Raw genomic sequence first — 26,916 nt, 5'->3', positions numbered from 1 at the left:
AGAGGTTGGTATGTTCCACCTCACTGGATTATTTTGCTAACTCTGTAGGCAAGGTAAAATGTCTTGGAAACCTTAGTGAAACATTGGAAAACAAAAGCTTGATACTGGAAAAATACTTAAAACTGGTTTATGTTTTATTACCCTGTGACCCTGCTGACATGACAACGGTATTGTGTTGATTATCTCCTTAGAAATTTGATTGATTGTGTATTTGATTAAAATAACAAATAATCATTCTTGGCTTAACTGCATGGGTTAATGAGGAACTGACCTCTAGCTATGCTGCTTATGATGAGAAAAACATTTATCTTCTGTAAAAGCTTCGCGTTTCGTTGTTAGGATATATAGAACCAAAGTATGTCAAATAATCATAGAATGTAAATTAAACAATTTGTTAAAAGTTAATGTATGACTTACTCCATTACCTGTAAGGAAGTATGTATGTTGAAAAATGAAATTGTGTGCCAAGAACATATATAATCACTGAGGTTATAAAAATAAAGTCAAGCCTGAGCCAAGGTGGAATAGTTTATTGTGATACCTGACTGCAGGTTGAAATGTTAACTGCTTCCTGTCATCATTACACTGAAGCTGCCACACCTCCAAGGACTCCCATTCCCCACGGAAGGGCTGGACCCAAATACCATGATAAGACTTGGTCATTACTTACTTAATTTTTTTTATTATTTTATTACAAGGTAGAGTTTCATTTCTGATCTGGCAGGAGGGTATATTTGACTGATTTTAAAACAAACAGCATCAATAAAACAGGTAAAAAAAAAGAAAAACATTACAATATATTATCACTAAGTGATAACAAAATTATGAGCAATTTTGATAGTAAATAAATTGTGGTGTGGTCTCTCACTCTGAAAAATAGAATCTATCTAAGGTTTAAAATTTTGTTTGTAGTTCAACATCTTTCAAATGTATAGATTGCCTAGTTATTTCTTTGTCTTCATTTTCCTTCCTGTTAACGACCAGTTCTGTCACTGTAGTATTGCTTTCAGCTGACTGAATCTTCTTCCTTAAAATCAATACAATGAATGAGGCTGGAACATAGCTCACTCCTCGTAAGGTGGTTGACAATCCAAGATAGATAGTTCTGTGAAGAAATGTAAACTCATAAGATCTTAGGCAAGCAGGCAGTCAGGACACTGAATACCCACCCACTCTCAAACACTGAATTATTTATGCATGGGCATAAGATATTTTTGTTATCATTTTGGCAACTTTTCAGTGTTTTATAGGAGTTAGAGCTAGGAGTGATCTTAGAGAGCAACTAGACCACTTTACAAATGAAGAAACTGAGACCTGGGACCTGACCAAGGTTAAACTATTAGCAAGTATCAGAGCCCAGATTTCAACACAAGTCCTCTAACTTTCCTTCCTGTGCTCTATCCACTCTACTACAATGCTTCAATTAGTTCTTTTTTGTGTATAAGGCACAGTACTAGGTACTTGGTAAAATCACAAAGAAAATAAGTTATGATTCCTGCCCTAAAGTAGATTACAATCTAATAATTGCATGTAAAGACTATTAAATACTTGCACATATGGACACATATTTGTTCATAATTTATATATGATATACATACTTTTTTTGTGGTTCATTAAGGATACTTCAGAGGCAGCTAGGATAGAATGCTAGGGAAGTCTGGTATCAGGAAGACTCAAGTTCACATCCATCCTGACAACCCCAGGCAAGTCCCTTAACTTCTGTTTGCCTTAATCCATTGGAGAAGGAAATGGCAAACCATTCTGGTATTTTTGCCATGAAGATTCCATAGACAGCATGGTTCATGGGATCACAGATTACAAAGTATCTGAATGATGAAACAACAACAAGGATACTTCTCTGACCCCCAAGGAAAGATTAAATGTATTTGGATAGAAAAGGTGGGGTGTAGTAGTCAGGTCACTTATTTTTGAGTCAGAAGATCCAGATCTAATCCTGGCTCTATGTTTAATGTGACTCTGGGCAAGTCACTAACCTCCTAGCCTCTCTATAACACAAGGAAGTCTCTTCTAGCACTAAAGACCTATTATTTCATGAAGATTTATTATCTGAGAGACCAATGAGTGACCAGTCAAATGATTAAAAATTAGATACTAAACTATAAATAGATAGGTTTCTGTTGATGGCATTGGGATATTTGGACCAAGAGGAAATCCATGTGTCATATGTCCCAAGATAGATGAATAAAGTAGTCAGTATCATTATTCTCATCAATAGTTATTGACTACTAGAGTTTTGTAAAAATGAAGGGTCATTGGTGGTGTTCAAGCAGAGACTGCCCTACTCCTTGTCAGGGATATTGTTAAAAAAAAGTTCTCTCCAAGGGTGGGATTAAATGATCTCCTTCAGGTCATTAAGAAGTAACTAGGTAGCACAGTGCATAAAGTATGGGAATTTTACTTAAAAGGAGTTCAAATCCTGCCTCAGACACTTACCTTAATAGCTGTTTGATCCTGAGCAAATAACTTCAAGCTCTGAGTTTTCTTCTTTATAAAATGTGAATAATAAAAGAACTTACCTCCCAGGGTTGTTGTGAGGATCAAATCTCATTTCATACCTGGTACTATTACTCTGGGACCTCCTTAACTTTTCCATCATTCCCAGGCATCAGGTAATTCACTCCCCGCCCCCTTTCCCAAACCCTTTTCAGCTTTCCTTTGTACATTGCCTTCCCTTATTAAATTGTAAGCTCCTTAATGGCACAGACTTCTTGCTTTTTATTTTTTTATATTTATGCCCCTTGCACCCAACGCAGGGTGCATAATAGTCATTTGATAAATGTTTATTTTCATACTGACAAATGGGATATATGTATAGTGTATGTCACATATATTATATATATATAGTATAGCTTTTTGAAAACCTTAAAGTGAGATATAAATGATAGCTATTATTTAAACTCTAATTTCATGAGTATGAATATTATGACTATTTTCACAATATTTTACATATCTTCATTGCTCATGATTTGTATTGTAAGCTTATATATTTTATGAGCTAACATAATTAAAGATCTTTACAAATCTCTTATTATTTTGAAAAGAGAGAAAGAAAATGGCACCATGATAGGAAATACTTCATTTAAAGCAATTGAAAAAATGCCATAGGAAAATTGTAGTCACTTATAGGAAACTCTAGCTAGGACAAAAATAGTAGGATGAACAATTAATTTAGTGTGAGGACCTGGGTTCACATTCTGCTTCTTCTTCTTAGCGATCTGAGTATCTTTGAGTAAGTTATTTTACTTCTCTGGGTCCCAGTTTTCCCATCAATTAAAATGAGGAAGTTGAACTCGATGACTTCTAAAGTTCCATCCAGTATCAAATCCATAACCCCACAATTCTGTGTCCCCTTAATAAATAATCTTTTTGAGCTGTTGTCAAAATAATTCATGAGCTCATGTCCAACATCATATTATGCTGGACCTCTGCGAAGAGATCTAAGCTGATCCTCAGCCTTCAAGTACACAGACCTGACCCATAAATGAAGCCCTTCCAGCTAGTAAGACTTATTCCTATTTCTTCTTCTCTGGAAGAGCTTTTGGAACACACATGATCACTTTCAAGACCCAATAAAGCATTAGTGTAGGATTTTATTGAAGGTATAGCTCAGTAGAGTGTCTTTTACTTAGTAATCCAGTAAATAACAGTTACTGTTACCTGAAGTTGATGGAATCATATATCCTGCAGGCTCCTGACTTTCCACACCTCAAAGTTCCCCAGTGTAAACATGTGGAATCTATTAAAACTCCAAAATAAATGGGAGCTGGAATTCCAGCTAAGAAAAGAAAAAAAATTGATTAATAACGTCAAGTGCTTTCTTATAATATTACTTCTATTTGTTTTCTTCTTTTTCTTGTAGATTTATATCTCAAACAGAGGCAGCATGATGTAGTACAGAAAAGTAAAATACATGGCCAGCCTTAATGAGACCCACAATATTCCTAACCATGCAGAACCAGATTAAAGAGTACTTGTGAAATATTTTTTAAAAGTAAATAAAATACAATAAAGCATAGATAATAATATGTGGTTTTCTTAGTCAATATGCGATGTATACTGATTTTTATGTATTTCTATTTGAGTCTGACACCACCAGTAGGGTGGATAGGCAGTCCTGGTGTTAATAGTATAAATGCATTATTTGAATTTTTTTCCTGTGTGTTATTTTTCTTGCTTATTTTCCCTTTTTGGTCTTTACCTTTATACTTTAACAAATTTGATTATGTGCATATGCTAGTAGAAGTTAAAATGAAATTATAAATTAAAAATGATGCAACATCAATGTACAAAATGGATTTGCTGAAATTTTACCATGATGAAACTACATAATTTATATAACCTTTAGTTTTTGTTTCATCTGTATTTAGGATATTATATTGGAGAGGGCAACGAATGACCTATTTTACCAAGTATCCTTGTACACAACATGTGTAGACCCACACCAAGAGCTTTCTCTTTGGGCTTGATGCTCCTAGGAGGGGAGAAAAGAAAGAAAGAAAGTTGTACTGTCAATAGAAAATGGATTAGAAAAGACTCATTACAAAATCATTCTTCTCTGTTCAGACTACACATTTAAGAAACCTGTAAGGATGATTAGTATCAACCATTTCCTGTTTGCTCAGGGAGTGGTTATATTGTTTATGATCAGACTGCCATTTTTATTATTTTCATTCTCCTAGTTTTCACCTTTGTAATTGTGAAGTATCTTAAGAAAATAAATAAAACACAACAAAGCATAGATAATATTAATATGTGGTTTTCTTGGTCAATATTCAATGTATACTGATCTTTACGTATTTCTATTTGAGTTTGACACCACCAATAGAGTAGATAGGCAGTCTTGGTGTTAAAAGTATAAATGTATTATTTGAATTTTTTCCTGTTTGTTATTTTTCTTGCTTATTATTATTATTATTATCATCATCATTAGAGTCTGATCTTGTTAATGACACATCTCTCTCAACTATCCCTATCTCTCTATTCCCACTGCTGCCCACCCCCCATCCCACCCTACGTGATTTCTGATGATCACATTTGGAATATTACAATGACCTCAAAAATGTCATCTTGTATTGTACTGTCATCTTTTCTCACTCAAGCTTTCCATTTTTACCACTGTCAGGCTAATGTTATGCATGGGTGTGATCATATCACCTCCCTGGTCAAAGAATTTTAGGTCTCTATAACCCCTCCCTTCCACTAAAGTTAAAACTTCTTTGTCATTTAATTTCCACAATCTGGAACATCCTTATCTTTTTAACCTACTTTCAAATTACTTCCTTCTCTGCACTGTGTTCCTGCAGGTGGAGCTATAATTTTCAATCTGCCAAGCAAGATTCTTCATGTTTCTGTCCTATTTTTCAATTCCTTCTTCAAGATCTATTGGTATCTTTCCCCTCTTCCATACAACAGTTGTTTCCAGATACAAAACCATATAAAACCTCTCCAGGCATCAAAGGAAAAAAATCTAGCAGAACCAACTGACAACCACTGACTCTCTGAGAGTCACATTTTGAAGCTATAGTTTTCCATTCCTCTAATGAGAGAAGGGAGATATCTTGCACTTCACTTTTCTAGACTGTTGTTTTTATTTAAACTAGTCTCTGCATCTGGAATGTTCTAACTGTCCCACTTTTTACATGTTAGCTTATTTTTCTTAAAAATAAAATTTTGTTAATATCTTTTGTTTATACAGTGCCAGATATGTTCCCTCCTCATCCCATTTTCCCAGAGAGCTATTCCTTATAACAAAAGTTTTTAAAAAAATAAAAGAAAAAGAAAAAGAGGGGGAAAATCAATTCTGTAAAACTGATCAACATATTGAAAAAATGTTGTAGTGATAATATAGCTCCTGGTATATAAGAAGTCCTTAACAAAGGTTTTTTGATTGATTGATTTTCATTATTCCTATAGTACTTGATTTTATGCTTCTCAAATGCAATTATCACATATTTTCCTGCAATAAGTTTCTCCATTAATTTCCTATTCCTATACTAGACAGAACTGTATGAGGGCAGGATCTTCTTTTAATCATCCATTTATTGATCCGTGATAAATATGGTACTCTGTGTACTTAAAGGAATAATAAATATTTGTTCAATTGAAATTGTTTGAATCTTTGTAAAGGAAAAGGAATGCCAATCTGGCTGACTAGCACTAGACTTGACAGAGGAAGTTGTTTCAAAGATCAAAAGTTCTCTGTGATCAGAATAATAGAATTGTAGCAGCTTAAACTCTAGCAGAGTTAAAGAAAATAGTTTTCCTGAAGCCAACTGATAAGTTAAGGATGAAGAAATAAAAGACTGTTGAAAGAGCACTCAAGCAGCTACCTGACAACACTAACCAATGCATTGTGATTTCAAGCATAATAACATATTTAGATAGCTTATTGGAAAAAATATTTTTCTCTAAACGACCTTATGAAAGAGTTATTGGAAGGACTATTTTCTCTATTAGTGATTTGCATCTTGCTATAGTGATAGAAGAAAAAAGGTTACCAGTTCTACACTACACCGTGTGGCTGGTTATTGTTTTTGTTTTTAAATTAAATAAATCACCCTAATAATCTATGTGAACCTAGACTAGTTGACAGTCATAGAAGGATCTGGATAGAATATAGTCACACTGAAGTTATACAAATATGAAGTTGACTTGGGGAAATTGCCTTTGCCAGTAAGGAATGGAAGTTCCAAAACTACATTTTACCTGAGATAATTTTTCTGATTGGCTAGGTCTGATTGACTAAGGAGCTGATTGTCCTGAGGCTCTTGTAAATCTTGAAATTTCTCAGACTTTTGAATGTTAAAAATTTTCCCCAATGGGAAATTCTCAACTGGAACAATTCCCTACTGGGAACATTCCCCATTTTGACTGTGAGAACTCGCCAGGATCAGAAATGGGAGGACCTCTACTCCACCCGTACTTAAGACTGCTTTAGGGGAGAAAACTCCTTGCTAAACAATGAAAGTACTTGGACCCATGCTTATGATGAGGCAGGGAGTTCTTTGAGCCATGCCTGTTTTTAGAATTGATACAATGGGATGCTAGGTACCTATAAAGGTCCGGCAACTTGTAAACTTGCCAGGAGCAAAGAGGTAAAAACTTACTTAGAGGTTTTCTCTTGAGGGGATTAGTCGACTCAGCTGTGTTTTCTCTGGTTCAGACTTACTGAGGGGATTAGTCGACCCAGCAGTGTTTTTAGAATGGGTTGTCCTTTGGAAAACATCTACTGTGATTGGTAGATGTAAGGACTTAGGGGAAGTGACATAGGAGAAAACCCCCTATGTAAGAAAAAGCAGAATCTCTTGAAAAATAATCCTTTTGGAGGAGCTTGGATGAGGATTGCTTGGGAAGAATCTCTTGAGAGAGGCTCTGGAGAAGGGAAGCTCTTGGAGGACAATCTCTAAGGAGGTCTCGCTGGAGCTCCTCTGAGGGGACTCTGTCCCTCTCGAGGCTCTGGAGAGAGGCCCTTTGAAACAGTCTCTGGCTGGAAGGCTCTTTGAGGAGGACTCTGGCTGGAACTCTCTCTGATGAAGTCAGCTGAGATGGAGCTGGCCTGGTGTCACTAGAATCCTTGCTTAGACAGACCTTGTGGTGAGTGATAAAAGACTGACTGACTGATCTCTCTCTCTTAAAACTCAGGTCTAGGCCATGTTGGCTTAAGGCCCTTCATACTTATTTCCTTTCTCTCTCTCTCTCTTTTCTTTAATTCCACATTTGTATTAATTAAAATCTCTATAAAACCCAGTTGACTTGGGTATTTGAATAATTGGGAATATTTCCCTGGCGACCACCTTATATTTGATTTAAAACCAAGACACTGTAGTGAAACATATTTTCTACAGTCAAATTTACTCACCCACTCTTATATCTACAACAATTTATACCTCAGCTCTTTTAACTGCCACACTCTCCAGTATTAATTCTCCTAAATGATCTGCAGGAGAATATTTCCAGGTATGAGCAAGGGTTTTTCCCTTGGTGTTTTCCTTGCTATTATTCTATTTATTTAAGTGCTTTTGCTTCAAGTTAATGTGTCCTTGGGGTTGATCAAACAAAAAGAAGCATTAGATAGGGGTTAAATAGATGCTGACTCAAAGCATGACTTGAATCTTGGAATAATTTTTAGGGATTCATGTTTGAAAACGACTCAGATTTTGTTACAGAGGAGGAAACTGAGATTTGAAGAACTTTAATAAGTTATCTATGGTCATGCAACTAGAATGTGGTAGATCTAGGACTACAAAACCTCTGATTCCCAACCTCTTTCTACAAGACTTCCCCATTTCCCTTTCAGCAATGCTTCAGGCTCACTGATGTTTCTAATTCTCCTTAGAGGAAAGGAAGCCTTTTTTTTTTGTTCCACAAGGAATGATGATGTAAAATGCAAATACTCCTTAGAGAGGTAACACATGAACTTGCATACTAAAGTGTAAATGATGTGACATTTGATATTGGATCCTTTTGTTGCAGCAAGTTTTTATCTATCAAACTTTGAGTATCAGCTATACAAAAAAGGTTTTGATGATATTCACCTTGGAGATCAAACATGTCCCTTTCAACTCTAACTTTTATCAAACCTACATAGTCACTATACTTGAGGAGTTTACAGTTCAGTCATACTGGTGATAAGGCTTGTGATGAGGGCTAAAATGAGAGAGCACCATGGCAACCCTGGGTAAATACTGAATGGGAATGGTCCACATAGGAAGAGGAAAGGAGAGTCCAGAGGCATTGAATCCCAACTGTCTGCATTCCATTTCCCCCTAGGGCTGACTCTGATGTTTTTATGCATTGAAATTGAGAACATCAGAACTATGGATAAAATAGAAAGTGGGAAAATCCCAATTATTGTTAGAGTTGAAGATATCGCTTCTTTACTACCTCTTTGTGTTATGAATACCAGACTCAATCAGAAACCTCAGCCAGTACCTTGATATATACTAGTGATGGCCAAAAGGGTTCATGACACAAAAAAGTGAAGAACTTCTGCTTCACAAGAATCATTTCTGTCTTGCTGATTAACTACTTCACTTAAGGCCTTTATTCTCTCTAATTTATTATGTCCTTTGAGTTCATCACTTTGATTAGACAACTAGCTATTGATGGATAAACTCCAGAAGAAAAGTGATTCTTAATGAATAAAGATTCCTCAGTTTTACTTTCTTAGGTCCATTTGGTAATTAAAAGCTCTTCTAATTTATGAAGAATTGGCTGGCTCCAGAAAGAGGAAATTCTAAATGAATGGGCCAAGAAAGTAATCAACTAAGGTGACTTTAATAACCAAGATAGTCAGTACTGAAACAGCAACAACAAATTATCCTTTTGCAAAGGGGCCCTAGACAAGTCTCTTTACATGACTTTATGTAACTTTTGGTGCCTATATATAGGTATCTCATCTCTCTTTAAGATATGTGACTCCTTAAATGCAAGAGCTGGTGGTGTGGTGATAGTGCCAAGTCTAGAATCAGAAAGACCTAAGTTTAAATATGCCCTTAAACACTTACTAGCTGTGTGACTCTGGGCAAGTCACTGAAATCTTTTGATCTCGGTTTTCTCATATATATATAATGAACTAGAGAAGGAAATGGCAAACCACTCTATCTTTGCCAAGAAAACTCTAAATGGGATCACGAATAGTCATTCATGACTGAACAACAGTACGTATGCACAGTGGGGTGGTTGGAGAGACTTGAGACTAGAAGAAGGAGGGAGAATTTAGCCTTTTATTTTAATAGCAATGAAGGGGAAAATGCACTGAATTTGAATCTAAATATCATGGTTCAAGTTTTGGCTCTGCTATTTATTAGCTATGTAACTTGGACCAAACATTTTATATTTTAACCTCAGTTTCCTTCTCTGTAAAAGAAGAGGACTAGAGGAGATGGACTTTAAGATCCCTCTTAGCTTTAAAATTCTATACTCCTAGGCAGAAATGAAGTGTACCCCATCATCACACTGCCTTATTATCCCCTTATGATAAATAAAAGATACTAGAAAGTGAATCTTGCAAGGAAGACGTCCACAGATCCAGGGGCCATGTATTGTTCCTCCTCCTTTCATGGCCTAAAACTTACACAAACTAGATTAATTATTGGCAAAAACATCAAAGTAAAATCTATCAACATGTGTGACTGAAAAGATACACCCCTTGGCCAGAGGAAGCAATATAGCTTACATAATAAACAAATGTAAAGTTGCAGTTTCATATGCAACAAATCTAAACTTCAAGTAAATGATGGGATGGACACCAAAAAAACAAAATAAAATAAAATAAAAATTAAGCCATACTCAGAGTGCTAGTTCTGAATCAGGTTTCATCAGCTTCCTTGAGGAGGCCAAAAAGCACCTATAATTCAAGAGAGGAGCAGCAGATGGCAGTAACACCAAATGAGTTTCAGAACAACTTTGTTGTTCTTGTTGCTAGGTAGGTGGGTCCTTTGACTTCCCTTTTTAATGAACAGAGTATGTAAGTTTTCAACCCTCTCACCCACTTATTACAAATGACATAGAAAGAAAAGATTTCTCAGTCCCCTTTTAAATGGTTTACTATAGGTTTCTAAGCTGTTGTTTAATTCCATTAACTTTATCATCATACTTCCACTGGGAAATTGGTTTTGTTGGGGCCTTCGAGAGTCAGTGACTACGACTTATTTGTGAATGATGCAAAGAAGATGGAAAGATGTACTTTTTACTCTGAAAATATGATCAGATTTGTTTAAGCAATGGCAATAGTACTGTGCTTTTTGTTTTGTTCATGTTGTCCCTTTTCCATCATTTGTCAAGACATCTCCAGAAACAGATTTTACAACTTGGTCCTGCTCATATTGGGTTGAGAAAGGATGTTCTTTATCTATTTGTTCTGGTAAAGCAAGGGAAAGGAGTGGTAGAATGGTAGGTTAAGGAAAATGAGCAATCAGTTCTTTAAATTCTTTTTTAATCTGACCAACACATTGCTATTTTTCTTGGCCATGGTCGTCAACAAGTCAACCAAGTTACATTTAAAGCATGGACTATATTAGAACTCTGTATCATTTTAATCACTGTGGGATATACAAAAGAAATAGAAGAGAAAGTGTTACCCTCAAGGATTACCAATATACTTGCACAAGAGAACAGGTAACTTTTAAAAATAATGAGCAATTCAAATTGATGATCCTCAATATTAAAAAAGAAAATCTTCCTACCTTAGAAAGACCATGTATCCAGGTATTGCAGCTAAAGAATAAATGAAACTGCTAAGTGCTGACAATATCAGAAAGTACTGAAGCATCAGGGAACAGGCTGAACTACTGCCACATAGTCCAAGAAAGGCTGAAGTATTTCTTGAAGATTTGATGCAACTACAGTTTTGGAAGCTCTGTCAAAAAAAAACAGAAAAGAAATAATTTATCATTTACTATTAATGACAATGAAAAAAGCCTCATTAGCCCTTTAGAAAAAAAATTGAACTAAAAAATCAAATATTTATCACTAAAAAAACTAGATCAAGATGAGGGATATTAATCAAGAGACTATTTTTCCTAAGGCCTTGCTTGCTCTTTCAGGCATTAGGAATAAAGCAAAACAAATTATTTTCTTTATAAGACATCCTGTGAACATGTTCAGAATATACTTGTACTGTATCAACTATTTTAAAAGCAAATTTTGATGGACACACATATGTATGTATCTCCTAGATCAATTATGTCTAACTATATGAATTTCTATCTATTGATCTATTGATATATCTATCTAAACTCCTAGACAGATTCTGAAAATGATTTAAGATGATGCAAAGCATTTTGGAATATAATGAAATAAATTAACAAAGATCATACTTCTTTCCATTTTACCTTAAAATGCTTAAATATATCTATATCTATATATTAGACACACACATATATGCACATATATCTGGAAAAGCAAGCATTTGTGAAGTCTTTCTCACAATAGTAATTTTCTTACCATAAAATATGCTTTTATTTTAAAAATATAATTAATTTTTTAATTGTTTCCCAATGTGGCAATCATATTTACTAGAGTAGATTACAGATTTTTTTTCTGAACATAGGTTCTGAGTCCATACTTAGCATTGCTTATATAATCACAACTTTGGTTGGAAAAACAACAACAAAATGTCAGGCAATTTTATTGCCTCACAATGATAATGAATTCATATGTCAAAAGGAAAATACATAAAAAGAATTGATCCATGTGATTAGACTTTGATTTCCTTACTTTACTTTGGTTATTTAAATATTCCAGAGTTCAGTATTCAAGGCTATTTTTTGGAGTGGGGATTATCTGGATAATTATCTAAATGCCACCCTTTGTTTTTCTAGGGTCATGTTGGTAAAGGTGTGGCATCCATGTCCTAGTGTGCAGATGGATACTGCTCTGTTCCCCCTCTCCACTGTGCCTGAGAACATTTTTTGCATGCTTTGTCCCTCTATCCAGCCACCCATTGTGAGCACTTCCTCTCTCCACTCCCTGGAATAATGAGGGGGGCTCATAGGCAGCTTGAAGGTGCAGTTTGGGTATCCAGTCTCTAAAAGATTTGCCAACACCATACTAGGGCATATTTGATTTTAACTACTGAAGAACTGTTTTGATATCAGCACAGTAAAGACTAGGAAGCAAAAAAGCAAATCAAATATTTAGAGACCAGTTATTTCCCCCTGCAAATGTATATACGGCATTAATTTAAATTTTAAGGAAAATTTAGAAATTGTAATTTTTGATACTCAAATGATACCTAGGCTGTTTTCAGTTGTAAAATGCCAGTTAAGTTCACAACTTTCATAAAGAATTTCTGTGTATTACCATATTCACTCCTGTTCCATGGTATGTCTCACAACCAGCAAGACAAGCTGACATATAAGACAAATTATTATCTCCACACACAGGATCCCATATCTTATCTTGGCAATTGCAGTCAATGTTGCAGTCAGCCAGTACATTTCTTTCCATATACACATCCTGTTGTGTTCTGTAAATGATTTTAAATGATACAAAGTATTTTAGAATGTTATGAAAAAAATTTAATGAAGGTTATACTTCTTTTCCTTTCCCCTTAAAATGCTTAAAGCAAGTATTTATGCCAGGACATAAAATACATGAATAATAATATCTAACAGTACATATTACTTGATATTCTGTCACTGCATGAAGGGCAGAGTTGGTGGGAGCTTGGAAGATAGTCTCCATTCTCATCCATTGGAAAATTCTCCTAGTCTCTAATGGGGAAAATGGGTTATAAGGACATAATGGAGGTGCTCACTACTTTACATGTCAGCTTCTTCCCAACATCATCCTTTCCTATTGGAGATTTTTCCTTGAAGGAAATATGGATCTGCGTACATGTTCTCTTGAAGCTAAAGACCAGAGGACTAAGAATCTTTTTTCTCTCCAGGTTGCTAAAACAAAGCATTGAGTTAATTAATCTCAACCAATAAAGAGCATCTTATATATAAATGGGTTTTAAATCACTAATTGCATTAATAACTTAATAATTTATAAAAACAATTTCCTTTCAGCAGCCTGATAAGAGTATCGTTATTAATAGTTTACAAATGAGATATTTAGACTCAGATTGGTTAAATGGTCAGCCAGGTAACATGGATATTTTCAGAGACAGTGCCTGAAACTATCTTCTAATTCATCAGTGTTCTTCTGATTATATAATATGGTGTCACTTAAAAATATTAATGTGTCACAGTAAAGGTATTGTTAACTATTTCCAGCATATTTATATGCTCCAAGGGTATAGACTGGATCTAAACTGAGAGAGTCAGAAGGTGGAAGATCCTATACCCACATTGGTGAACCTATGGCACATGTGCCAGAGGGGCTGCTCCCTTTGCCCTCTCCATGTGCTCCTGAGGACATTTCTCTTATCACCTGTCCCTCTGCCCAGAAGCCCAATGAGAGTGCTTCCTCCTTCCCCATCTGGGGTAAGGCCAGTGGCTTACATGCAGTGTGAGGGTTGCAGTTTGGGTACTTAAGAGGTCCACCATCACTGCCCTATAGTCTTGAAAAATGGAATGGAGATCATAAGGTGAGTCAGAACTCAGAAAAAGTGTACAGCTGGCACATATGAAAGTCACATGATTATCTCAAATATATATGAGTTTATGTCATGGATTCATCAACACATAGAGTATGAAATCTGGAAAAGAAGTTTTCATAGAATCAAACTAAAAGAGGATTCAGAGTGAGAAGAGAACTTGCATATTTTATACAACCAAACTTTCCATTTTGGAGAAAGAAAAACAGGCACAGGTAAAACTGCTCATTTATACACTATATTCTCCATACTTAGTTTAAGCGGCAAAGTCTAAACTACCTCCAGGTTTCCTGAATGTAAGTCCAGTGGTCTTCCTAACATGATATTCTTCCCCTTTCAAATCAATATTTAGCATCTATCATTTATCAATCATTGTGCAGAGTGGGGATACTAAATAGAATTATAATTTTATTTAATTTATAGCTACACAATCCCAAATGGATTCATGTGAATATTATATAACACATTGCTCTGACACACCAGTTGATCTGCAACCTAATCAATGTAGCTAGTCCTAGTGAAGCTGATTATAAACTGACATGGGGCCCAGCCACCATTCTGGGAATCTTCCTCTTCATTCTCTTCATATAAGGGTGATAGTAAGAGGCAAAACATGTAGGGAAGTAGTGACAAGGAGATATATTTTTGAATCATGTAAGCTGTCCCTCAGTTTTCACTAGATCTTAGCACATTGTTAATCCATCTTTTTTTTTATCATGTTTCCTTGATAACAGCCTTTCTATAATTTCCCCTTCACAATTCCTTGGTTGAAATTTAATATAACCTCTTCATATGCACTATGCCTTTAAGTTATCCTCAGTTTTAATTCTTTGGAAACTATTTTGTTCCATGACTTTTAGCCATACAACCTCTCTAGAAAATTGCTGACATTTTTTAAAGAGGGTTTTTGTTTTAGGGAGAAGTTTAAGCCATTAAAAGGTGGTGGGTTCCTTCTCCTTGGAGACCTTTGTCCAGAATTAGGATGACCACTTACTAGGTATGTTATAGTGGGGATTCCTTTGGGATATTCATTGAACTAGATAGCTTCTGAGATCCATTCTAATTCCCAAATTCTGTGGTTCTATGAAACAAATGTTGCTGCTCAGATATGAACAGCTAAAAGACAGAAGTTATTTTCTATGAAATCCTTCAAATTCACAACTTCAAAAAAGAAAGAAATCATGCAATAGGTAAAATAGTCATAGGTTGTTCTAAAACATGTGGTTAGTTTCCAGACCTGTTGCCTGGCACAAGACAAAAAGCTCTTGAGAACATAAAGACTTAGAGATGTCACTTAGTGCCTAAACTCTTCCTGACCCCATTTGGCTGCATATGCCTGCCACAAGAAGCTTATGATCAGGAGCCTGGGCATAGTGATCCTTGGTGGCTACGGTTCACTAAACCCTTTCCTGCCTCTATAAGAACTGACAGATTCTGATTTGCTTCAACCACATGAAGAAAAAGGAAGAAAAGAAAAAGGTTACTATAAATGTGCCAGCTATATAAGTGGCAGAAGAACTATAGACTAGCAGGGAACTACAATACATGGCCTGATGGAAAGTGGGCTGAAAATCCTTTGGTGTCAGTCAACTTTATACCAGAGATAATTCAAGACAGAGAATTCTATATTTCCATTACAAGAAGGCTAAGGCAGCCTTGGGAAATCTGACAGGTGAAAGAGTCAAGGAATGAGTAGCAAGAAGGCCTAAATAAAAGCAGATAAATAAATAGAAGATATTGAATCCTGAAGAAAGAATGAGTAAAACTCTATAGAGAAAAATATAGACAGTGAACCAATATTGTCTGATGAAACTGAGAGAACTCGACTTGCAAGAGCTCATAGAACAACAGCAAGAAATTTCAGAATGGTTCAAAAGAGGAATCAAATTCATGATTCAGAAATATATCTCCTTGTCACTACTTCCCTACATGTTTTGACTCTCCTTACTAGAATGCAAATTCCTTGAGGTCAGGGACTGTCTCCACTTTTGTTTTTGTAGCACCAGTGTTTATCACCGTGACTGGCACAAATGCTACTAAGTGTTTCTTCATTCATTCATTTAGAAGAAAAGAAATTGGGAATGAATATAAGAAATTAGAGCTCTAAATGTAGAACTTAAAAATGCAATGCAGAGTAGATAACATTGAATCCAGGATGGAGAATGTTTCCAAAGAAGCACAAACTGTGAGAAGGAAAGAATAACAAATCTGGAATACAGAAATGCTGAATCAAGCAAATTTGGCAGAATAAAAACAAAAGAATGATATTAAAAGAACATATGAATTCTATATAAGCCAAAGCAATTGATTGTGCACAAAGATACTTAAGAAGCATAGAATAAACCTGTCTGGAATGTGATAAAGTTTTTTAAAAAGTCACATGGAAAATAACACATGATTACCATGTAGGACATTTGAATTTAGACAACAAAGCATCAACTGAGATGCTCCCCAGAATAAAACAATATGAGCTTTAAAGCTCATTGCAGTTAAATATCACATTTTAATGACAAATCTTGTAAGTGGACAATTGTAAAAACCTTCATTAGAACAAGTTAAAAAAAAGGACTATTTCACAATTCCTTGGCAGAGAAGGTATATAACTATGATGGGAAACAAGAACTTCAATTTGTGACTTCAATTTGGGGAGCACTTGTGTAAAGGGAGGCCTCTTTGGGCAGCATCATTTCTCAGGAGAAGAAATGTGGGAGCTTCTAGATCCCTAAAATTGATGTGAAGAGGGAAGCATAGAGCCAGAAGTGGAATGACATGACCTATGAGATGGATTTATTTTATGATCATGGCAAGTATTGGAGCTGGTCTTCATAATAAAGAATACAAGATAACTCCTATTATGCAACATTATTTCCATCTAATGTTACTTCCTTTGTGAATTTAGATTTTCTAAAAGGAAGGTTTTAGTAATGTATTTAGATGCAAAATAACAGCGCTGCCCCCCCCCCCATACCCTCTCACTACATTTATATATAGCAATAACAAAATCCTGGAAGAAATAACATAAAGGGAAATTCCCCTCAAAATATCTAAAAAATGCATAAAATATCTGACAGATATTCTATCAAAGTACATAAAGACTCATATAGATATAATTATATAACATTCTTTAAGGAAATAAAAAATTAAATAATGGCAATATATTGAATGCTTACGTCTTAGCAGTGTCCATAGAATAAACATGACAGTATTCTGAATTGTTAATATCAAATAATATTAGAGACATTATATATGTGTCCATATGCCCTGGGCACATAGAATGAAGGAAAGTCCTATGATACTTCATGCTGTGTATATATGAAGAGAGTCGTGACTCTTGATTGGCTGATAAGTCTTTGAGTTATACTTCCTTAGTAAGGCCATTTTCTCTTTAATCGGGCTGAGATTTTTATCTTGATCCCAAGTTGAAAATCTCATACTTTCTTCTATATTCTTTCATCTCTAGACTTCAATTTTTGCTTTCTTTTTGCTTTGATAAATGTTTTTGCTTTCTATTTGAGATTATCTTTTGTGTGGCAAATTACCTCCCATCTCCAAAGAGGATCATGCTCCTAGACTATAAACATCTAATTACAATAGAAAATATGAATCTAGTCCAATGTTTCTCTTTGAGGAAAAAAAGAGCAAAGGATTGAGAAAGAAAGAGCAAAGCCACAGTTGTCCTGAAATCTGCTTGCACACGTGTGTGTGTGTGTGTTGTATTGTGTGCTTGACAACTTATTTTGTCAACTTTAAATTACTAGGACTGATAGAAGGAGTCAAAGAATAGTTTATTCTAAAAAAGATGATCCTGAAATCATAGATTTATGGGATTATAAAATAATTGAGATTATCTAGATCAATAATTCATTTTACAGATTAACTAAATGAGATGCTCCAAGTTACACCACTAGTAAGTAAGTCATGGAACTTACTTATCTTCTGACTCATAGCTGAGAGCCCCAGATTTTGGAATGCAGTCATATATACACAGAAGAACAAATACATTTTCTCTAAGTCCTTGATCCCAACCCCTACCCTATTTCATTTATTGCTAAGCACCTAGACCCATCTATTTAAACATGGTAGTAGTGAATAGATGGATTGAAAAGGATATAGAAAAAGGCCTGTGGTAAAAGTAGGAAATCCAAAAAGAAAGTAATCTTTTCCTGAATACAAAAGGAACATTCAATTTCCATATATGGGGGTAAATTATGCTCCAAACTTAAATTGGTATTTTTAGGGGAAAATGTCAGAATGAAGTGAACATACCCTTCATAGGAGACAGTTAGGCCAGCAATCGGAGAATTATCACATATTGTTAAAAAACATAACATGTTCAAAAAGTAGTCCAATAAAGAGATGCAAAATGCTATGTAAGCTGCTTGTTTCATATTTATCTTGAATTTCTTCATAATGAAACCACCAGCTAAATATCCAAAGCATATTGGAGGCAAATTATAAATACCTATAAAAACAAGTAATATTGAAATTTACAAACAGAATTAGATGAAAGGAGTACATCAATAACTTTCTAATCACTGAAGTTTTTCTGCTTGCTCCAGGTAATTAACATTTTAAGTTTAGCAAAAAATTATGGATTATTGATCTTTATTTCACCACCTTGATACCTATCCCAGACAGGTATGACTTAAAAAATGTAGTTTATATGATTTTTTAAAAAACATATTTTTGGCAAACCTGGAGGATTTATACAATAATATTAGGTTTTAAGCATCCTGTGGACAAGAAATCCTATCCTGCACTACTTTTGTACCCCTATTCCTATCCCAAATAGCTCCCAAAAAATGTTGAGTAGCATAGGTACCAAACATATATTTGCTGACTGGAAGAATGGTAAGGCAATTGAGATTAAGTGACTTGCCCAGGGTCACATTGTTAAGAAGTATCTAACACCAAATTTGAACCCAGGTCCTCTCAACTCCAGGCCTGATGTATCTAGTGAGAGTCATTTAGCTTCCCCTGATTTCTTAAAATGGTTCAGAATTTCAGGGGATAGTCAATTTCATTCATCTCCAGTGTGGAAAATAGACAGGGAAACATTGAAACAGGACTAAAATTATAGACTGTATCACGTATCATATCTTCACCTACTTAAGTGAATTTGGATTTGAAATGGATTTTTGATATGGTTTCCAGAGCTAAGGATCTTCTTTAAGAAACTCATTTTAGTTACACTAAAATTTGCCTATATAGACCACGAGGTAGAAGAGGGTTCCTTTTCATTTCAGCTATCATGAGTTTGTGGAAAAAGAAAGATCACTGTGAAATTGGTCACGGTTTTAAAAAATCTGAACAAGTGTTCATGTAATTTTATTGAACTGGATTTTTTGTTCAGTGTGAATGAGGCTAGGGATGTAGATTCCTCATATGGCCTAATTAGGATATGTGTATCTGTGTGTTTGTGTGTGTATATACTAGCATGTACGTATGCTACCTGTGCCACATGTATATGTGTGTGGAGGAAGGGGTGTAGATTAAGGGAGAAAGTAAATTAGGAACTTTTATATGGATGTCATGAAAATACAGATATAGGATAATTTAAGAGAATACTAGTTTGGTTGTCAGTACAAAAAATGGGAATTGTACAGGATTATATTGTCTACTGAAAACAGCATAGCCTTAGGACTTTCAGGTTATTCTATCTTTCTGTTATTTTAGCATTTTATTCACAGCTTTCCTTTTGTGCCACCCTAACCTCTTCATTAAGGGAGTTCAACATTTTTGTTGATCATTCTTCTAACAAATCACAAAATTAATTAGCCTCTCCCAAGTCCAAAAAGCTTTTTTAATCCCCTTTAGCCACATACAAGCATTGTTGCACCTCATATTCTCTTAGACTTGTACTACATTTATACTTTGAAATTTTGGAATTCTGCTTTCCAATAATAGTCTCATCTTCTGCCCCCACTCCCTCTTTTATTTACATTAAAGCTTACTTTTTGCCCTAATGATATTTAGTGCTTTGACTTATCTGTATTCTCAGTCTGTCTTCTATTCTTACTTCATTTGCTCCCCTAAACTCAGCCTTAATCACATGGCTAATTACTTGTGTCACTATCTCCTTCCTTGGGACTCCAGGGCAATGATGGGGCTCAGTGGATAAAAAGAGGGTCCTAGAGACAAGAAGTCTTGGTTTCAAAATTGACCTCTAATACTTCGTGAGCATTCTGGGCAACTCACTAAACTGAAATTGGCCAGCCTTTACTGCTCTTCTGCCTTGGAACCAATGCTTAATATCAAATTCTAAGACAGAAGGTAAGAATGAAAAAAACAAAACAAAACACTGTTTCCTTGAACGTTAACCACTCCAAACTTGTTCATTCCTAGTTTACCTACATCATCCAATTTCTTTGTTTGGTCTTGCTCCAGTGCTACTGAATAATGAAAGAGAAATCAATTAAAGTGAGTTCACATCACTTATTATACATTTATATTATGTAAACTCAGAAAGGCTGTCACTATTATTTGACAATCCTTAAATGTGACCACTGTTGACTTTCTATCTTATTCTCTGGAGCATTTTTCAAATTTTCTCTTTTCTTCTTCCTCATTCCATCTTTCCCTTCCCAAAAATTTTAGGAGATGGCCCATTTCATGCCAAAGACTGAAGCAATGTGAAAGAAAGTCTTTTAGTCTTCCTTTTCCATTCTTCAAAACATCTCAACACTCTCACTCATTTTCTTTTCCTTCCTCTGGCACACAATATATGTTGTACCTACTCTTACTAAGGCTAATGTCTCTTGTCATGAATTCCATTTTCTCCTGCTTACTCTAGATCCTTGTTCCAGAAAATATGCCACTTATCACAGACCTTCAACTCTTCATTTTTCACCTGTTCCATTTCATTTGTTTTAGAAGCACACCTATCCCCAGCAATTGTTAGAACTCATCCACTGACCCATTTCTTGTGATCTAACTACCACATCTCTCTCCTTCCTTTCACTACTAAACTACCCTCAAAGTTTTCTACATCCAATTTCTCCATTCCCTTTCTATTCTCAATATTCCTTTCTATCTCCCTCCTGCTCCTGCCATGCTCCTGAAAATTCTTCCAAAGGTCACCAATTATCTTTTTTTCCACCCTTATCTCTTCTGCTTCATTTGACACTATTTGACAACTCCCCTACTACTATGTTGCCTTCTTTCCTTGAATAAAGTAAGTTTGTACTCTTCTGATTTTCTTTCTAACTCAGTCTCTTTTCTGGATTTTCTCCTTGCCTAACAATGGTTCATGCAGGACTTTTTTTCTTCTCATCTTACTCTTTACCATTTCCCTTGGCAAACTCATTCACTCTCATGTTTTTAATGACTACTTCCCTAAAGATAACTATCAAATGCACATTTTTCAACTCTGATGTCCTTAAGGAGTTCCTGTCTTGCTTTTCTTACTCTGCAAAGGTCATCTTTATTTCAGTGACTAAATGGTACCTCAAAGTCAGCAAGTCCAGAATTAATCTCATTAATTTACCCCTCAAAACTCTTCTTTCTTCTCTATTTGTGGATGTGATCATTTACTTGGTATCCACTATTCAAAACTTTGAAGTTGTGAATCTTCCCTCTCCTTTAGCATTCATTTGTAAGCAATTACCAAGTCTTATCAACTTTATAACATCTCTCAAATCAATTATCTCCTCTCTATTCTTACTGCCACCATCTTAATTAATACATTTCCTTGTTATCACTTATCTAAGGTATCTAAAAAAAAAAACAGAAAAAAAACCCCTTTATAACCGGTCTTCTCTAATTATCTTTTTCCCTTTAAAAACAACAACAACAACAACAACAACAAAACAAACACCTTCACCTTCTGTTTTAGAATCATTACTAAGTGTCAGTTTCAAGGAAGATGAGCAATTAGGGCCAGGCAATTGAGGTTAAAAATGAGCTACCCAGGGTCATATAGCTAGGAAGTGTCTGAGGATAGATTTGAATCTAGGACAATCTTACTCTTTTTGCATCCCTCTCTCTGTCCTTTATTCTATAGCCAGAATAATCTTTATACAATATAAAAATCTGGGAATGCCTCTCTTTTGCTCAAAAACCATTAGTCTATCTATTGTCTACTGATGAACATTTATACTCCTTTGTCTGGTATTGTAAGCCTTTTGCAATTTGACACCCTCATTTCTTTCCATTTTTACTTCATAATACTCTTTTCTGTGTGTTCTCTGAGGCTCCTTTTAGACTAGGTTACTTTCTTTATTTAAAATATATCCTATCTTTTGGCCCATTATGTCTTTGTTTATCCTGTTTTTATGCCTGGAATATTTTCCATTCATTCCTCTCTTCATCTGTTGAATTTTAATCTTTAAAACTTTAAAACTCAATGCCACATCCTCCATTAAACTTTCCTGTTTCATCCATTAGTAAAGATGTTTCCCCTAAAATCAAAACTCTGCTTAAGCCTCCTTAATATGTTGTTTATACATTATGTTCTATAGCTATCTAGGGTTTTGAGTTATCTGTCTTCTAGGTATTAAACTTCATAAAGTCAAGGATCAATTCTTGTTTATACACTGTAGCTCTTTCACCACCTAGCCAAGATCTCTATATGTCATAGCAGTAAGGTTTTTAAAATTGTTTTCATGAACAAATATTAATGAAAACAATAAGACAGTAAATAAGAAACTAGGTAAGAGAAACTCCTAATTAAAACCAGGAGAGGCTTTTGGGGTTTGGGGCATAAGGGCTTAAAACTAAAAACAAAGGGTGAACCTGCAAATCAAAAAGGAAGACTGATCAGTTTGAAAAATAGGATTGAAAGTTTGGGTCTTTCTACAGGACCAAACAGTTTAAAGTGCATCTAAAAGTATGTAGTCCATGTCTATTCAGTTTAAGCACAGGAGACAGAAATTCGCTGACACTGTGGGATAGTGTAAGGCCTAATGGGCCTGGAGAAATTTTTGCTCAGGCATTTATTAGCTGTATGATCTTGAGCAAGTAAAGTAACCTCTTGTGATCTTGAGCAAGTAAAGTAACCTCTTGGAGCTTTAGCTTCCTCAGCTATGAAATGAAGAGGATGAGCTTGATGACCCCTATGTTCTCCCCTACTTTAAAATTTGTATTCTCTGAAATCAATCACAGGAGGATTATTTGGGCAGTGGCATAAAAGGGGGAAATGAAGGGAGATGGAGGAGGAAGGAAGACCTATTAAATACAGAAGTACACAGTGTCCCAAAAGTCTTAGTGCAGTTTTCAGCTAAAGTCAGGGGGACTCTTATTTAGTAATTTTCCTTTGAACATCAAAGCTTAAAATGGCACTAAAGTTTTTGTGACACTGTACTTGTAAAAGACCCACTAAGTGCAAAGTGGGAGAAATGAATAAGAATAAGCTATAAAAGAGTATTATGAAGTAAAAAGTAGGGAGAGTTCAGTTCTGATCAGGTATATCAGGATCTTCCTAGGCAAGATGTATTTTAGCAAGACTTTCAAGGATGGACAGGATGTCATAGGATCATGCATTTAGAAGGGACCTCAGAGATGATTCAGTCCAACTTCTTACTTACTTAGGGAGGGTTGGTTTGATTCAATGTTCTTAGCTCCCTGCCTTTTGCCTCAGTCATTCCTACAGCCATCTCACTCATTTCCAGAAGAGTAAATTAGGTCACAAAAGTAGGAAGAAAATAGTTTTGTATTCCAACTGTTTGAACTCATGTTGCATTGATGAAATCTTATTTACAACGGAATAATAGAGGAGAGATAAAGTAGAAAGCCTATTTATCCTAGGATAAAGCTTTTGGAGGCTTCACCTCCTCTTAGCTTCCCATTCACTTACCTGGTACAGGGAAAATGTAGTGTACCAGAGGTGAAAGAAGCCCATAAGCCTTCCATCTGGGGATTTTCTGAGCCTATTTTATTATATTACACATATTTTATAGTAAAAAAAAAAACTGCTTATATTGCATATAAAAGTTGACATACCCATTAGGAAGATTGCGTCTGAGGCAGATACACCATATTGCTGTTCCATATATTTTGGCAGAAAAGAGAACATAATGACAAAAGCATTGAACTGCAATATACTTGTGACCAAGAACAATACATAAATTCGATTGCAAAAAAGACTTTTCATTAGTGGCAAGAAATCTGAAAAGAAAAAAAAAATCACAACAGCTTATGGACTATCTGCTTCTTTTAGAACATGATTAGTTTCTGTGAAATAGTAAATATAAGATTAGGAGATTTAAACAATCTTTTTGTTTGTTTCAGGATTCACATCCCTTTCTGATTATCCTTTTCTCTCCTCCTCATCTCTTGAAATCTAATACTAATGGAACAGGTATTGTGTCAGGTATGAGTAAAAAGGCAAAAACTCAACAGACCTTCAAGCTATTACATGATTATAAAATTTCCTGTGCACTAACTGTGCTTTAGAAATATTACAGTACCATATAAAATAATATGTTATAAAAGAAGGCAAATCTTCAGAGGAACTTGAGAGGAATAAAAACACTATTCTTGCTTTCTAAGCATAGATTTTAATGCTATTAATTTGCTCAACACAGTGTTAGGTAAAACAAAGGATCAGTTATATTCTTATGGAATAGTTTGATCCATTGCTGAGCCCACAAAAGAAGGATGACTTTATTGACCTGTAAAAGAAATATGGTCTTGGGTAAGAAGGCTCCATGAGGAGCAAAAATAGAAATTTCAGGGATATCTACCAGTTCTTCATAAATTCCTTTCATCTGCCATGTTTCATGTTGATTCATATAGTTTAAGAGCTATAGATTCAAACTTCATCTCTCTCTTTTCGTAGTGTGGGTTGGTTTTTGGTATGCTGGTGCATTTGTGACCCAACTCAATCTAAATTCTGGTGTTCTTTTTGGAATGTCACTTCCAACACACTCTTTTCTCTAGGATTCTTTCTTTTTATCCTCTGTCAGTAAAGACCTCCATTAGAGGAGAGATGTAGAAATGCTACAGGGTCCAAATGAAAACACCCTGGGTAATGATCGACTTTGATATGTAGGTCATAGATTGAGAGGTGGAAATCTAATCCTATTCCTTCATTTTACGGTTCAGAAAAATGAGGCCCACAAAGGTGAAATAACTTGCCCTAGGTCACAGAAGTAGATAATAAGGAGCATTACAAGAATTGAACCTAGATTTCCTGTTTGCAAATCCAGTATTCCTTCCGTTACAGTATGTTCTTCTCTTTGTTAGGCATTATGCAATATGAGGAGTCAGTTGAAGGAACTGAGGATATTTATCATGGAAAAAAACATATTTAATATTGGAAGTTCCACTGTATAGGAAAGGAATTAAATTCTATAGATTCACAATTGCTGTTGTTCAGTTGTAGTAGTTATGTCTGACTAGGACCCCATTTGGGGATTTTTTGGCAAAAGTAGTGGCGTGGTTTGCCATTTCCTTCTCCAACACATTTTACAGATTAGGAACTGAGGCCAAAGAGTTAAATGACTTTTCCAGGGTACAGAGCTAGTAAGTGTTTGAAGCCTGATTTAAACTCAAATTCTTCTGATTCCAGACTTTGTGCTCTTAGAGTTTCAATGAGCTTATCTCATCCCTGATCTAGTTATCAAATCTTTATTCATTCCAATTTAATTGTAAATGGACAACAATCATCATAGATTCATGTGACAGGACTGTTGCTTCCAGACCTGGTGAACTAGATGTAGTGTTGGCCTGAAAAGAAAATATGGGAGTCACCAGGAATGTTGATGCTCCAGAATTAAGGGACAGTGTTCAGTCACATGGAAATGTTGATTTATCAAAGAGATTGAAACAAGTTAATGTACCCATAGGAAAGTATAAAATAAAATCTCTCTTGGATAGGGGAAATTATTGAAAACAAATGGCCATTTTGTCGCTGTATACAATTCCTCTGAGAATTGTGTTAACACTGATCCACTCCTTGTTGACCTTTCCACTGCTATGATTTCCATATGTTCAATTTTTTTTTTTGTGGGACCTGAGGTTTCTTTGGCATAGGAAATTTACCCTACCAATGAAGACTGACTTCTGTATGCATAAAAATTATTACTTGTTGGCACTGAGAGGTTAAATGACTTGTCTACAGTCACACACAAGGATTTGAACCCAGTTTTTCCTGACTTCCAGATGGGCTCTCTGTCCTCTCTGAGTTTTGTGACTTAAGTACAGACCTTTGTTTCCCTTTTCTAAGGTGACTTAAACCATGTTCTCCTTTTCCCCAGGAGCATATTCCCTTCAGGCTCTGTGGATTGTCCTAGATAAGTAATACTCCTCAGCATTTTTTTCCATTTTGGGACCAATGGATTCAAGGAAAGCAGTATTGACATATACACAATAATTAGACTAATGATCAGAGGAGTTCACCTCTTTGGGACTAATGCAATTGTTCCAGGCCATCTAACTTACTTTTGGGAAATGGGCTAAAATAACTGAAAATAGGACTTCTTTAGAGTATATTAGCAGTATAATTTTGTAAAGAGAAGCCAATCTGGTGGAGCATAAGACTACAGTATAAAAATTTCAATCTGCATGAGGACCTACATGCAGGGTGCCATCAGACCATGACACCTTGACGAAGTCACTTGTAGCAGCCAAGAGGTCTCGGAGTGGCTCTTTGGCAAAATGGAATTGCCCACTCAGCCCCCTTTATATGACTTCTCTTATCTACATCCTTCAATATTGGAGTTGATGTGCTTCTTGTTCTCTCCCTAACCTTAGAAGGAATAATATAAGAGCAAAATACTTGCACTCTATTTCCCCAAAATACCACCAAAATAGCAGACTCTCAAATCCAAACCCAAAAGACCATCATGGGTTAACTTTTACTTAGGTACATAATTCCCAGCGAGCCTGGAATCTTCTCTACTCCCCTA

The 26,916-nt window shown here is 35.3% G+C and overlaps 1 protein-coding gene across 2 annotated transcripts in view; it reads right to left on the bottom strand.

The window, feature by feature from the left end:
- Positions 1-662: 662 nt before the first annotated feature.
- Positions 663-26,916, bottom strand: part of SLCO1A2 (solute carrier organic anion transporter family member 1A2) — a 45,753-nt gene continuing 19,499 nt past the window's right edge. For both annotated transcript variants that reach the window (XM_007503538.3, XM_007503540.2), the window contains exons 9-15: positions 24,008-24,172; positions 18,335-18,530; positions 12,826-12,991; positions 11,208-11,380; positions 4,428-4,492; positions 3,679-3,796; positions 663-1,105 (exon numbers count right to left, since the gene is read on the bottom strand). In XM_007503538.3, the coding sequence (XP_007503600.1) occupies positions 895-1,105; positions 3,679-3,796; positions 4,428-4,492; positions 11,208-11,380; positions 12,826-12,991; positions 18,335-18,530; positions 24,008-24,172 (1,094 nt within the window). In that variant the 3' untranslated portion in view covers positions 663-894. The remainder of the gene's footprint in view (positions 1,106-3,678; positions 3,797-4,427; positions 4,493-11,207; positions 11,381-12,825; positions 12,992-18,334; positions 18,531-24,007; positions 24,173-26,916) is intronic.

The sequence above is a fragment of the Monodelphis domestica genome, chromosome 5, assembly GCF_027887165.1.
Source record: "Monodelphis domestica isolate mMonDom1 chromosome 5, mMonDom1.pri, whole genome shotgun sequence".
Classification (NCBI taxonomy): domain Eukaryota; kingdom Metazoa; phylum Chordata; class Mammalia; order Didelphimorphia; family Didelphidae; genus Monodelphis; species Monodelphis domestica.
The sequence above is the reverse complement of the archived record's forward strand: the minus strand, read 5'-3'. Positions and strand labels throughout refer to the sequence as shown.